This window comes from Lagopus leucura, unplaced genomic scaffold (genome assembly GCF_019238085.1).
Source record: "Lagopus leucura isolate 7727_CA_CO unplaced genomic scaffold, USGS_WTPT01 Super-Scaffold_100021, whole genome shotgun sequence".
In the NCBI taxonomy this organism is placed as follows: domain Eukaryota; kingdom Metazoa; phylum Chordata; class Aves; order Galliformes; family Phasianidae; genus Lagopus; species Lagopus leucura.
In genome coordinates, this window is record NW_024962274.1 from 2782302 (window position 1) to 2795945 (window position 13644).

The 13644-nt window shown below is 39.8% G+C and overlaps 2 protein-coding genes across 8 annotated transcripts in view; one reads left to right on the forward strand and one right to left on the reverse strand.

The window, feature by feature from the left end:
• LOC122184004 (probable cation-transporting ATPase 13A4) overlaps positions 1–2950 on the reverse strand; it is a 32952-nt gene extending 30002 nt beyond the window's left edge. Inside the window, exon 1 of the mRNA XM_042878517.1 lies at positions 2827–2950. Within this exon, the coding sequence (XP_042734451.1) occupies positions 2827–2889 (63 nt within the window). The 5' untranslated portion in view covers positions 2890–2950. The remainder of the gene's footprint in view (positions 1–2826) is intronic.
• A 2775-nt stretch (positions 2951–5725) lies between these two features.
• The window catches only part of OPA1 (OPA1 mitochondrial dynamin like GTPase), a 49984-nt gene continuing 42065 nt past the window's right edge, over positions 5726–13644 (forward strand). For 5 of the 7 annotated variants that reach the window (XM_042878217.1, XM_042878216.1, XM_042878214.1 and 2 more), the window contains exons 1-6: positions 5726–5859; positions 8041–8359; positions 9050–9146; positions 10163–10270; positions 11472–11525; positions 12147–12214. In XM_042878217.1, the coding sequence (XP_042734151.1) occupies positions 5831–5859; positions 8041–8359; positions 9050–9146; positions 10163–10270; positions 11472–11525; positions 12147–12214 (675 nt within the window). In that variant the 5' untranslated portion in view covers positions 5726–5830. The remainder of the gene's footprint in view (positions 5860–8040; positions 8360–9049; positions 9147–10162; positions 10271–11471; positions 11526–12146; positions 12215–13644) is intronic. The other 2 variants (XM_042878218.1, XM_042878220.1) reach the window with 1 other exon arrangement.

The following is a 13644-nucleotide window of genomic DNA, read 5'->3' on the forward strand; positions in this document are numbered from 1 at the left end:
CAAACCAACAACCAAAAGGGCTTAAATAAAAATACACAACAAACAATTAATCCCTGTACACTGCAGGGCATTCACGGAACAGCAAGCAAACAGAAACAGTGAGCAAACAGAGCAAACAGAATCCACAGAGCTAAGGCAGATTCTGTCTTTCTCTGCCTAGAGAAAAAGGCATCTATATATCAACATCTGAGTTCTACCTACACCTGCGTGTTTTCAGGCGTTTGTTTTTCCCTCAAACAAAACAAAACAAAACAAAACAAAACAAAACAAAACAAAACAAAACAAAACAGTTTAATCCTCTAGATTTCAAGATATTTTTCAAAGTCAAGAAAGCATCAGTATTCCCTATCTTGAAAACTAGGACACAGGAAAAGAAGGAAAATAGCTGGGGGAAAAAAGGGCCTTGCTCTCAGGTCATCCAGTATTGTTAAATCTTGCTGATTCTGACAATGGAGTTGCCTGACATAGATACTTTTAAGCTGTTTTGACACAGTGCACATTCTGCCCTAAGTGTTGGTTCAGGTTGGTTTGTTTCTTGATGAACATGGCATTTCTGAATGTAGGTGTTCAGGAGCTCTACAAGAAGTGATCTGGGAAAGAATAAACAACAGATGTTAACTGCTGTTTTGTATCTGGTTTCATAAGCCAAAGTAAAGCAAGGTTTTTCCAAGGTTTGAAAGTGTCTGGAGCACGTTACCTGGGCTACGTTTTTCTGATGAAAAACTGAACAGGGAAACAAACGAACCTCCAAACCTTACTTGTCCCAGAGCTCCCCTTTCAATGCTCTGCTCTAGAATAAAACCTCCTGTTACATTCAGCTGGTTTTCTGACTGTGCCTTCTGCCTTCTGACGAATTCATAAAAACATTTAGTAAATAAATAATTCCTTGCTTAAAAAGCAATGGAATAAATAAAACCACTTCTCATTTATCAAATAGGTCAATAAGGATTTGTTCTTCTGAAGAATTTTCAAAATATTCCCTTCTCGAAAAAGAAAAAAAGGTGAATATTTGACCCACAACACTGGTAATCACAATGTGTATGAAAAAGTGGGAACAGGCACATGTATCGTGAAAGTTTCTCAGCAGGTTGGTCTAGCCACGTGAATGTCTTAGTGTCTTAGTGTTATTAGTGTTTGGAAAGCCTTCAAGCTTATTCAGGATTTGCTAGGTCAACACTGCAAAGATCTCCCAAGGAAATCTATGTTTGCTATGACAAGCAATGCTTCCTGGGCTGACAAAAATCCTGGTGTTGATGTCACCAATAAGAGCTCATCTGTCAGCTTGGTTTGATGTTGGTAAGGAAGAAAACAACTTCTGTTGGCTTGTATTTCACTGCACAAGGAAGTTGTACTAATGTAGACATGCTCACCTGAAATATACAGATTTGCACCTTCTGTATTCCATGGCAGGTTGTTATGGCTTGATATATAACATGCAGTTAAATAACCTAGGTTCACAGCAGCCCAAAAATTACAGGTGATGAAAAACAAAGCTAAGATTAGCTGTCTGTAATACTCCAAAGCGTTTCTTGTCATTTCATAGGACATAACACTGCCTACAAAAGAGGCTGTACAAAGGACTCATCTCTGTGCCATAATTTTTAATTAATTCTAGTGTATTGTAAAACTGTTTCCCTGCCTGTTGACAATACCTTTCTCTTGGAACTCCTAACAGTCAGAAGAGTAACAAATAGAGAAGAGTTTCAACTTGTGAGTGAGGGGTCTATGGAGGGGCAATGAATTACTGGACTGTCAGACCCGCTCAGTTGGCAGAAAACACGATTATTCAATGAAAGGCTCTTAGCTGCATCTACAGTCATACAAAGCCAGTTCTCAAGGGCTTATTGCTCTAATATTCAGCAAGTCTGTTACTTACGGTTAAAAGAAAAATTCCCTATAACTGCAGAGTCATCTGCTCAGTAGAAATGAAGTGCAAAAGTGAAACAAGTTCAAGCACCCTTTTCCTTGGTGAAAACATGGCTTGTAGGTACTAAAGAGAAAGAAATCTGAACAGTGGCTGTGAAATATCATAATTCTGGCAACCCAATCACCAGGTACCCTATTACTAATAACTTGTTGCTGTAGCAACAGGTAATAGGATTAGACTTGAAAGACCGGTAAAGATTCACAATGAATTTAATATCTGAATCTCATTCTTAGCAATTGGAACCCCTTTCATTAGAGGTTTGTTCCCATTCCCTCTGAAGCCAGGAGCAACATTCAGTGTTGTTCTATCAGAAACACACTCAACAACATTCTCCTCCCTGGAAAAACCATAGTTCTGTAATTAGAAATCCAGTTTAATACAGGTTCCCAGGCTAAAATAGTGTTGCTAATTCAACAGACTGCTTTAGCTAACAATTTATTCAAACATAAGAAGTGTTTCATTGATTTTTTTTTTAGTTCTAGAGAAGATTCAAGATTCCCATCTCATCCAGATGGAGCTCACCCTAGAGATTCAGCTGTTAAATGTTTAGGAACGCTACTCTAGGCCAACCCTCAGGCTGGGACAAGGCCAGCAGTGGCTAGTTTTACAATACTACATCAGTATTCTGTCAGCTTCTTCTAAGATTCTGTGAAGTTATCTTCTGCTGGAGGTAAAAATCAATTACATCTAGTGGACATATCCAACTTAGTATTCTTTCAGTTAAAAAATAAATAAGTATATATATATACATACATACATATCTCTTTATAACTGTATGTTTCTGCTATGGAGATACTACCATTCATAATTAAATTACAGACTGTATCATTTTATTGCAGAACACGTGCCATCTGCTGCTTTGAATTGAGAAAGACCTAGGCAAAGATAAAACGACTCACCATTTCATTCTCCTCTCCCTGGTTAAGCAGTGCATAATGGCTCTTAGCAGGATTTTCCCCCATGAAATGACCTTCTGGAGACTTTGTGCAGCACCCTCGGGACAAGTCTTCAGTGTTGTGTGGCTTGAATGTCCGCATTGAGGAAGTGTTCTAAGCACACACCTTCTTTCTAACTCTGCTTTTGTTTGAAGAATGGAGCTCCTCCCTCTCCGTGGGGTAAACAGGTAACATTCATCCCTCCTCCTTTCATTCTGTTGTTGGGGTTTTGAGATTGAGGGGATACCTTGAAATAAAACTCACTCGAAGACACTGGGGAAAACAAAAATTAGATCTGATAAGCATTTGTCAGAGCAGGAATCCTAGTCATAGCTCTGATAGTGCAGCAAGTGCTGCTGGCATGCATATTTCAGGGGTGGGCAAGAGGTGAATATGTCTCCTCAAGAGATTATAGAATTACTGGGGACTAGGGAGCGTGTCCAAATGAGAAGGACAATAGGCTTTGCTGTTGTTCTACTCTTAGCAACCAGCCCGTCCAGCTGTGATTCCCTCATGTTCCTTGGAGAAAATTCAAGTTCTGGCTCTAGTTTGTGCAGGTGGATTTGTGTACTGGCTAAGTGTGAGGATCCAGCCATGTAGGGTCTGTGATCAATATTTTTGTTAATTATTAAAAATATTGTCACAGAACATCTTCTGACCTTACTATATAACTTTGGGGAAAGTAATTGTAGTTATTTATTCACACTTCAGCAAAACTAGAGCTCTTTGTGATGTCAGAGAGCTGGGTACAAATGTCTCTGACCTCTTATACAGGGTCAAAATGAAGCTCACAAAAGAATAATAAAAATTAAAGAAACAAAAACAGCAATCAGGGTTTTATCACTTTCTTTTTTCACTTCTCTGGGCTGAATTCTTTATTATTCCTGTGATTCATTCTCATTGTCATTACTGTTTCCTTGTCCTTTGCTATTTTTTAAGAAGTTGTACTTCAAACATTGTAGGAATGAGGTCAGGAGAGGCAAACCTGTTCTTCCAGAAAATATGTTAAGGAAACTAAATTATTATTTCTAGAATGACTGAAACAGACCAGGACATGCCAAGTTTGTTCCTGCTCATCTGCACTTCAGTTCCATGTGGCATGCACTTGTATATGCCACAAACATCTCAAGCACCATGAATGGCCATTGCCTGTTTCATGTGATGGGCAGGACTGGAAGACTCAGAAAAACTGAAAAGTCAGAAATGGTTGGAAGAGAAAGGAGGAAATGAAGGAGGTTGGCCAAGCAACACAAGAAAAATCGCCCATTTCAGTTTGTTCTTCTGAGACTCGGCAACAAAATTCCAGTTATTACCTAACAGTCAAAATTTTCCATTAAGAATTAGAAAGAATACAATGTAGTCCATTTATGATAAACGTATTTATAAAGTTCTGCACTATTTAAAATCTATAACAGACAGGAAACAACTACAAAGGCAACTTTTCCAAAGCAGGCTGATGGTTTTGGGAAATGACTCATTATTTTGGGAGGTGACAGCAATGGAAAACAGGAGTGCCACAAACAATTTTTCTGTCTGATCAGCTTTTGCTGCTTCATCAAATGTCAGCTTTGCTCCTTATGGTGTGTGAAGAAGAGTAGGATGCAGCATGTGTCACTGGGCAGCACTTCCAGAGAAGAGAGTATCAAGCAGATCACACCAAACCTGGAACTCCAGGGAAGAATCACAACTCACCCAATCTATTCATTGCTTATAGCCCAAGTCCAGCCTCTGTTGACATTTTCTACTCCTATATAACACCCTTATTTGGGAGATTTGCATCTTCACGACCGAAAATAAAGGAGGCGTAGATTAAAGAGTTAAAAAAATCATAATTTCCATAGATTGGCAACCTGGCATAGCATTTCAGAAAAGTCTGTTCATCCAGAAGGAATGAAGATGGTGGAATTTGTCCATTTTCTTAAGGAGGGCTTTTATCTGCAGAAAATGCAGCACCCTAACGCAGAACCTGCAGTTAAATGATGCCTCCTACTGTTCAAACCAAGTATTACAGGTCTGTAATTATACAGCAGTTATTTGTATTGGCTTCTACCGAGTGTCACCATTCCTCTTACTAATTTGAAATTTGCTTTAAAAACAGATAAAAATCACACCTCCAGGAACAACGACTCCACCGCCTCCCTGGGCATCCGGTCCCAATGCATTACCCTTCTTTCTGAGAAAGAGATTTTTCCTAATATACAATCTGAAAGCGTTCTCTGAACATCTTCTACTCCAACCCCGCCCTGCGATTAACAATAGCCTGACCTATAACTCGCCCCAAACTTCTCTTTATGTCCTGCAATGGTCAGGGAGCCCGGAGACAGCACAGAGAAGAAAGTGAAAGGAGTTGGGAGACACGGTGTGCAAGGAAGATTGACTTCGTGTTGTGCAACCTGAGGGAGGCTCTGAGAAGTCACGACGAGCACCGGCACTACCAGACTCCAGCGCCCGAGGTCTGTACACAGCGGCTTGGCACAAGCCAAGAATTGCATGAAGCGATCGTCTGCGGGCAGAGGAACAGCCCTGCCGATCCCTCTTGGTTCCTCTTCCACTTCCAGGCATCCTGCCTGCGACCCAACAGCGGGCAGAAGGGCGCTGAAAAACGCCTCTCGCTTTTCAGCACCTGAGGCAGCGCCGCCACCCGCTCCTTGCCCTTCTCCAGCATCACAGCTGTTTGAGCCCCTCCGGGAACGGAGGTTCCGCACCGCGCCAGAAGCACAGCCGCAGGCGCTGCACACTTCGGCCGGGCTGGAACGGCCACGAGCGCCTCGCAGCCGGCGCAGCCGGAACCTTTGGGAGGGGCGGAGTTTCCAGCCGGACCTCACAACGCGGACCGGGGACCCGGAAGCGGAGCGGCCCGGCAGCCCGGCGGCGGCGGCCCTCCCTGCCCTTGGCCGCGGCTGCGACGGAGGAGCTTCGTGCGGCCTTTCTTCCTTCTCCTCCTCCCCGGCACCTCCCGGCCTTTAGGATGTGGCGAACGAGGGCGGCGGCGGCTTGGTGAGCGGGCAGGGGGCAGGCCGGGGGCCGCAGCTGAGGATTGGGTCCGGCCGTGGGCGGAGGGGTGCTGGCTTCCGAGCGCAGTGCTCGGGTATGGGAACTGCGGGCCTTTTTCCTCGTCCTTTCCAGTATTCTTTGACTTGTGCTACACCAGCGTAGCCCAGTTGCGGGCCGGTAGTCAGGCGGGTTCTGTGGCACAGCTGTGTGTTCGTGTTTGGTGTGCAGTTGTTGAGGCAGCTTGCCAGAGGTCACGGAACAGCTGGTTCGGTCGTGGTGTTTTGGTACCGTTTCAGTGTAACTGCGCCTCTCAGGGAAGATCTTGTGGGTTTTTTTTGAGTCAGTTTTCATCAGTCATTTTCAACAGCGGGAAGGGGAGGCAAACAGTGGAGGAGGCAAATTGCATGGAACCTTCACTGTAGTGCTTGAGTTGTTGTTTTTACTGTAAGCTTCTATATGCATACACTGAAAGCTTAAGCTGTGAGAGAGCGCTCAGCAGGCACTTGTTGTTGAAGCTGTTGCCTTATGGTTTGTGATAGAACTGCAGAGTGAGCAATGGAAAAGACAGTGCGTTTTAAAGGGACCATTGCAGAGAGGGAAGTTATGGACCTCTGAAAACGTTTTCCAGCTGCTGAAGGCTGTTGATGGGAAGGTTGCTGTAGCGTGCACTACTGCTTGGTCTCTGCTGAAGAATGTCAGTATCTGTGTAATGGCAGTGGTAGCACAAGAAAGCAAATAACGGTGCTGTTGTTGGCTTGCTTCATCCCAGCTTACCACAGCCTGAATAACATCTGTCTTCAAGGGCAGTCACCATCAGCAAAGTTTTTTGAGAGCTGAAAATGTCACTGATTGTTAACTTTCCTTCCAAAGGCTCGATTTCCGTGTTAGAAGTGTTTTTATAGCCGAGTCTTTCACTTGTTTGGAGGTTAAGAGTGTGCCTGTGAGAGACAGTGCCATCTCTAGTACACAGCACATCTCAGAGGAAAGATTATATTTACTATAGAGTTTATTTTCAGTTTCTGTGATTCACTTATATACTCTCTCTAGGATCCTTGAATATGAAATTGTTAAGGATTGCAGCATGAATAGTTTATCTTCTCAGTGGTGTGAAACACTTTCTTCTTTGTAGTTTGCCCCCTTCGTAAGTAAATGCATTTGAGAACATGGAAAACCCTGAAAAAGCATCAAGGAACAAGTATTAATTTCAGGAACTGTAACTTCACTCAAATTTTGCATCCAGCAAATGATGTAATATGAACTTTTCTGGTAGGATGGTGAAACTAAAAAGATATAAAATAAATCACTTTTTCCAGAGCTGTTGTCATTTCCCTAAACCAGGAAAGCTACCTCAAAATGTTGAAGCCTGCAGATAGCATAAATGAAGATATTCCAACTTATCTTTGTATTTTAGTACTGGCAAGATTGATAAGTTTCTGTGTTTGAACTGTGCTTTTCATTCACACTGAAAGTCTTCATTGTAAGTAAATCTGCATTACTTTACTGAAGTCTTCAATAAGCACAGTGCAGACAGGTCCAGAAGTAATCTTGTCTATGCATGACCTGAGAGAAAACAGTAATGCTGTAATCCTAGAACCATTGTGAATTAGAGGGAAGGAAACTGAAAGATTTCTTCAGATAAATCCTTCTGCTCCTCAGGAGGATCAGCTTTGCCAAGAAAAAAGAAAATGCATTTTGTAGGAGATTTTTTTTGTCTGCCTGTTTTTTTTTGAAGTTTGAAAACACTCTTCAAAATCTACTCAAGTCTAACTTTTAGAAAACATTAGGTAGATAGGCCAGACTATAAAGCTTTCATTTATGTATCAAGTTGGTGGTAGTTTTCTGTGGACTCGGCGACTTGTTGCCCAAACTATGCCCAAACTGAGATGTTTTTCCCCTAATCTTCTGTGGAATTTAAATCTACTTAACAACAGAACTTATAAATGGTATTTGAGGTGTTTGTTGTTTGTTTGTTTTTCAGTAATCACTGGAAATGCTGTGCCAATGAATACTGTTTATAGCTTTTATTTTCCCGGTAGCACAGCAATGGTAGCTGGACATTAAGAACGTTGCTCTAATTTATCTGTAACCAGCTAAAATGTAACATGAATTGCTTCTGGAGAGGTTACTGAGTTAATGGCATGTCGAGGATGTCTGTTACTTAAAGTCTTTCTTTCTTTCTTTTAGTGTCATCTGCAGGAGTCTAGCAAGCAGCACCTATGGAATAAAAAGAAAATCACCACTACAAAACTTGCACCTGGTTTCCCGAAGCGTCCATCATCCCTACCATCCAAGTTTGAAATTTCAAAGACGTCCATTAAGAATATCCCTTCAACAGTTCTCTTCTCTTAATCGTCTTCCCCTACGCAAAACAAAACTATTAAATGTGAAATATGGATACCAGTCCTACAGGAACTTTTGGCTAGCTAGACTAGCATCAAGGCTTCTCAAAATTCGCTATCTTATATTGGGGTCTGCTGTAGGTGGTGGTTACACAGCTAAGAAGGTATTTATCTTATGTGTTATTTTGTGTGTTTATCTTTTATATGTATTTATTTTTTGTTATTATTTGTTTCATAACAATAGTTCTTGGTGTATCTACAGAAATACAGCCTATCATGTTTTGATTAACTAATGAAAGTAAAGATGAGTGTAGCAGAAATGCTGAGTCATGGCCTGAAGCAGTGATTGAGCACCTGGAGGGAAGGCAGGGCCAACCCAGGGAGCTCAACCCAGGGCCAACCCAGGGTGCATGCAGTGCACCTGAGTGATTTGTACGGGTGGAGCCAAGATGCACCCCTTCCCAGACCCCATTTAAGGGTTAACAGTGGGAGGCAAGGGAATCTCAGTGGAGATCCCTGCCTACCTGAGGCCTTCTGAAGGTAAGCAGTTTCTTTCCTTTATTTCTGTGCCCACGGCTTTTGTTGTTTGAGCAAATTCTCACTTGCTGCAGCCTAGGATCTTGCTGCTCTGCTGACATTATTGCACTAACCATCCTGTTACAGTGAGTCAAAATGGAAAACAAATTTTTAAGAGGGTTAGAATATATTTTCAAAGACCTGAACAGCATTATACATATGTAAAAGATGGTGGGTTTGTATGTTTTCTATGTAGATGCTACTTTTCAGTTGATTACTCATGTGCATCTCTACATGCATTTCTTCTGTTTCTATTGTTTGTTTCCTTTATGTCCTAGACATATGATCAGTGGAAGGACATGATGCCTGATCTTGATGAATATAAGTGGATTATTCCTGACTTCATCTGGGAGCTCGATGAGCATATTGACTTAGGTATCACAAAAGCAGAAATGTTTCTCTGTATCTGAACACAAGCATATGGCTCATAGTGCCTGTCTCCAGTGCAGTGGTAGCTTTATAGCTGTAATTTGGGTGTATTTGTATCGTTACAGAGTTTTAGGTATGTCTTAAGAAGCTACTTGCATTAGTGTGTTGTTTTGGAAGAAGTTAAGTGTTACTTAGCATCGATATTCCATCGTTCATCCTTTCATTTGAGAATATTCTTGGTCCTTTAATGTGACCGTGTATTCATGTTATTCAGATCAACCTCTCAGGCCAAGAGGACTCAAATAGGTTTTGGCTGTTATGCGTAGGGTTCTTCATATGAATGGCTAGCAAGTAAACACAAAAATATAAATATACAATTAAAATATGTGTATAATTAAATGTCTAATTGAATGTGCGTAAGCTTATAGAAATATCTGTAAAACTGTTTTGGAGATGCAGAGTTAAGAAAATGAAAAATACAGATTTTGTTTTTCTGACCTTTGTGGTTAGAGTAGTTTTCTTGTATATTCTGAGATTAAAATGTGAAGAACACACTGAGTTACTTCTTGTGTATGTTGAGTAGTAGGGCAGTGTTCTTTGCTTGGAACAAAACGTTGAGGAAGATTTCCACTACATGTACAGACATTGTGTAGGTAATGTTAAACACTGGGATTGAATAAGGGAGACCAATGTTTTCTTGTTCAGATTCTTTAAAACATCTCCTGAGTATGTGAGGTAAGGTGTGAAACGCAGTGAAATGCATGAATCGGTTTTACACAGTTTTTAAGTACTTTAGGCAACCAAGTTATCAGGAAGTTCAAAGTCTAAAGAAACAGGTGCTTTTGCAGCTCTGATAGACTTTCCCAATACTAATGGGGGAGGTGCATGTGGAAATAAGCTTTTTTTTTTTTTTTTAAGAAGTTACTGGAAGAGTTACTCAGTTTTACAGCCTAAGCTGTCCTTGTTCACAAAAAATAATAGAAAAGAAAAACTATTCACTAGTTCTTGTACTGTTTTCATAGAAAAACTTATCAAAGCCCTTCCTGATGCCGATGACCTTGCCAAACTTCTGCCTGACTTCGAGAAGATTGGGGAGAGCTTCACCTCACTGAAAGGAATTTTTTCTCCTGGTGAGAATATTTTTTCAGCTTAGTTTTAATTTTGAGAACATAAGGTATGACAAGGTGAGGTCTCATCCTTTCGTGCTAAAAGGGAATGGATCCTCAAAATGCATACTTATTATCTCGTCTGAAAGTGTTCTGGATAGAGGTAAGTGAAACACATTTTTAAAGGCACAAATTCTAGTAGCAAGTGCTGAGAACCAAAATGTGAAACTGAATAGAAAAATAGAATCCTCGTGCACCTGTAAACAAACAGATTGACACCTGATATTTTCAGTAAGTTGTGGAAGCTGGATGTGTCTGGCTGGAATTTGCAGAAACTGTGAGTGGCCCTGGTCAGTAACAGTTTTATAGCTGTTGCAGGGAGATGGAGTTGGGTACTGAAAGTATGTGCTTAATGTTGCAAGCATGTGAAGTAGGGGATTTGTAACCAAGGAATGACTTGGGGTTGTGGAATGTTTTCTGTCTGGACACAGCTCCAGAAGGACTTGTTGGGAGATTCAGTTTAGGTAGAGGTTGTGTTTGAATGGAATAAGCAGGAGTTTTAAGTCCTTCACAAAATACAGGGGGGTTGTTTGTCAATTCCTCGTGTTCAGATGCCACTAGGCTTAAAGTTTTTCCGATTTTAGGACATGTAAATAGCTAACTTCTGAATAATGAACTGCTTTTTAAAACAAGGAAAATGATCCATCATTATCTGACTTGCTCTTTAACACAGCTGAGAGCTCAATCCAGTGATTCTTGTAACAGAGGAAAAGATTCTTTCTGGTCTATACCTTCATAATTACCAAACCAGAGAAATTCATGTTTATGAAAGATTGTATCTATGAGGTGTGAGAGTCTGCTTTAAGTGTGTTTGAAAGTATTTACCTATCAGTCTACCTCAGAAGTGTGTTTTCCTTTTCTTAAAATACTGTTAATGGTAGAAATAGTTGATTCATCTCATTACAAACTCCGCAGGATCAAGGTCAACAGACTGACAAGTAGATGACAATCTCCTTTGTGCTTTGGCTGTTTAAAAATGTGTTTAATTGACTAGTACTGTGAGATATCACCTATTCTAGTGGGATTTGCTAGCATACTCACATGGGCATAGTTAGCACTTACGCTTTTGTTGTCCTCCAAATGAGACAAAGATCCCTCATCTTCGGTTTGCATTTTGCTTTGTATATATAATTTTTATTTCCCCTCTTCTGCTGATTTTTCACAGGTTACAATTTGGTTAGTGAAGTCATAGGAGCTTCTGATCTACTTCTGTTGTTAGGTGTGTAAAAGCCCTTTTTACTGCCCTTAACCTGCCTCCTTAAAGCCAGCTCTTAAGACACCGCTGTGCCAAGAGCAGTGGATGTCGATGTGAACACAGCTATTCTCTGCGTTTTGTTTTGCATTACAAATACCTTCCAAATAGATCCGCCCTTGAGAGAACAAGTTGTTGGTGTTTCTCTGGCGTAGTTCTTAGTTGATACATTTTATTTCAGGCATATCCCAAGAAGCTTGCTTTGCAAACCTGCATCGTTACTGTAGGGAAGAATAGATACATTTTTTTTTTTCATTATGCTAACACCAGTGAAATTTGTATTATCCTCAGAAATATGTAACTAAAAAAAAAAAAAGAGAGGTTTCAGAATATTTGTCTAGCTGAATCTGCCTGCTTCCTTTTGATAGTAAGTGATTTCACTCAAACTGTATTTGGTATAAGTTTCAGATGAATTCTAAACTGAGTTTCTCTTTCAGTTTATAGTAAATCTTCTTGGGTTGATAACAAGATCACTGATTTACTAACAATAGGGGTTAAAACTATATTGTTTTACATCGGATAGGTGTAGATTGAATACATCTCAGTGTGTTTTGCTTATTGTAACAAGTTATTTTAATTATGTTGTAGGTACTCCAGGAGAAACAGCATTCAGAGCTACAGACCAGGGTTATGACAGTGACAAACAGTACAAAAAGGTAATTATTCTTTAGCAAAAATAGAAAAAAAGAGGTCTTGACAGCAGGTAGTTTTCAGATTCTTCAATAGCTGGTATAAATATTTATTTGAATCAGCTTGATAAAGGACAAGTATGAGTTCTTGCCATTAATATATAAGCAGTATGGTGCTAAACACATCTTGGTGTAAGGAAAATTCAAGGCAGCCAATAAAACTGTTTAGGAACGGCATTCTTCAGAAACTTGGCTTGTAAGAAGAAAGTCATTTAGGTTTTTGTGTGCACTTGGATATTTTTTGAGTGCATTCTCAGTAGCATTTGAATTGATACTGTACTGGCAAAGTTTGTTTAGGCTTCTAGTTATTTGCAAGCTTTCCTGCTTGCAGCTTCATTTCCACTGTCCTGTTCACAGTTGATTCCTTGTTTAAGGATCTTTGCCTCAGTAAAGAACTGCTTTAAGCAGTCTGTCCTTTTAGTTTATTTAGAAAGTCGCATTTTATTATGATTTCCTTTAAACAAACTGATTACCTTACAACTTCGAAGTTTTAATATTTTTCCTTGAAGTCACAAAGGTGAAATTTAATCTTTTCCTTTAATGAAAAGTAGGTGTTATCTTTCAATGGTGATGTTCATTCTTTTAAAGGCTTTTCATTTTTCCTGTGTATGCTTTTTTTGTAAGGGGGGAAAAAAGAAAGAGTGAAAACAATAAATTTGGGGGAATTTGTAAAATTTTTTTTCCAACTGAGTATTTAGCATTTACTGAAGTTTCAATGTGGCTTTATGTAAAAGGCATTTCTGTATATGCAGGCATGTATACATTCTACATTAATTCTGCATGGCAATATATAGTGAAACCTGTACAAAGATCACTTGTCATATATTTTTTTCCCTTTGGAATGGTGACAGAATTATACATAAGAACTAAATTTAGATCTTTGCTTCCACCCTGTCATAAACTGTCCCTGTATATTTTGTTTCATTGAGTGATTGCTTAGCACAGGTTTCTCTGTATAAAACTTTAAAAAACAAAGCCAAGCACCTCTTCTTTACTGTTGATTTGTGAATAAATGGTCATCGTAATTCATTGTTTTCAGTAAGTAAATTAACTGAGATTTTTTTTGTTAATGATTGCTAGTACTATCAGTAACACTATACTTACAAGGGTCACTGCATTTTAATGTTAGCAACAAACTTTGGCTGCAGTGCAGAAAATATCAGATCATATGAAACCAGTAGGATTTATGCAATTTTGTGTGGGGTAATAATTCTCATTATCCCAGTTACATCCAACAAGTTACTCTCAGAAGCTGTTGCTTTGCTAATTAGTATGATAACTTTTGGTTGTAATATTTCAAAAAAGACATGTGAAAAACAGCTGAAGTAGCATAGTCATTCATTTTATTGGCAATCAATATCATTTTCTAGGCAATAGGTAAGATGGCCCTTTATTCA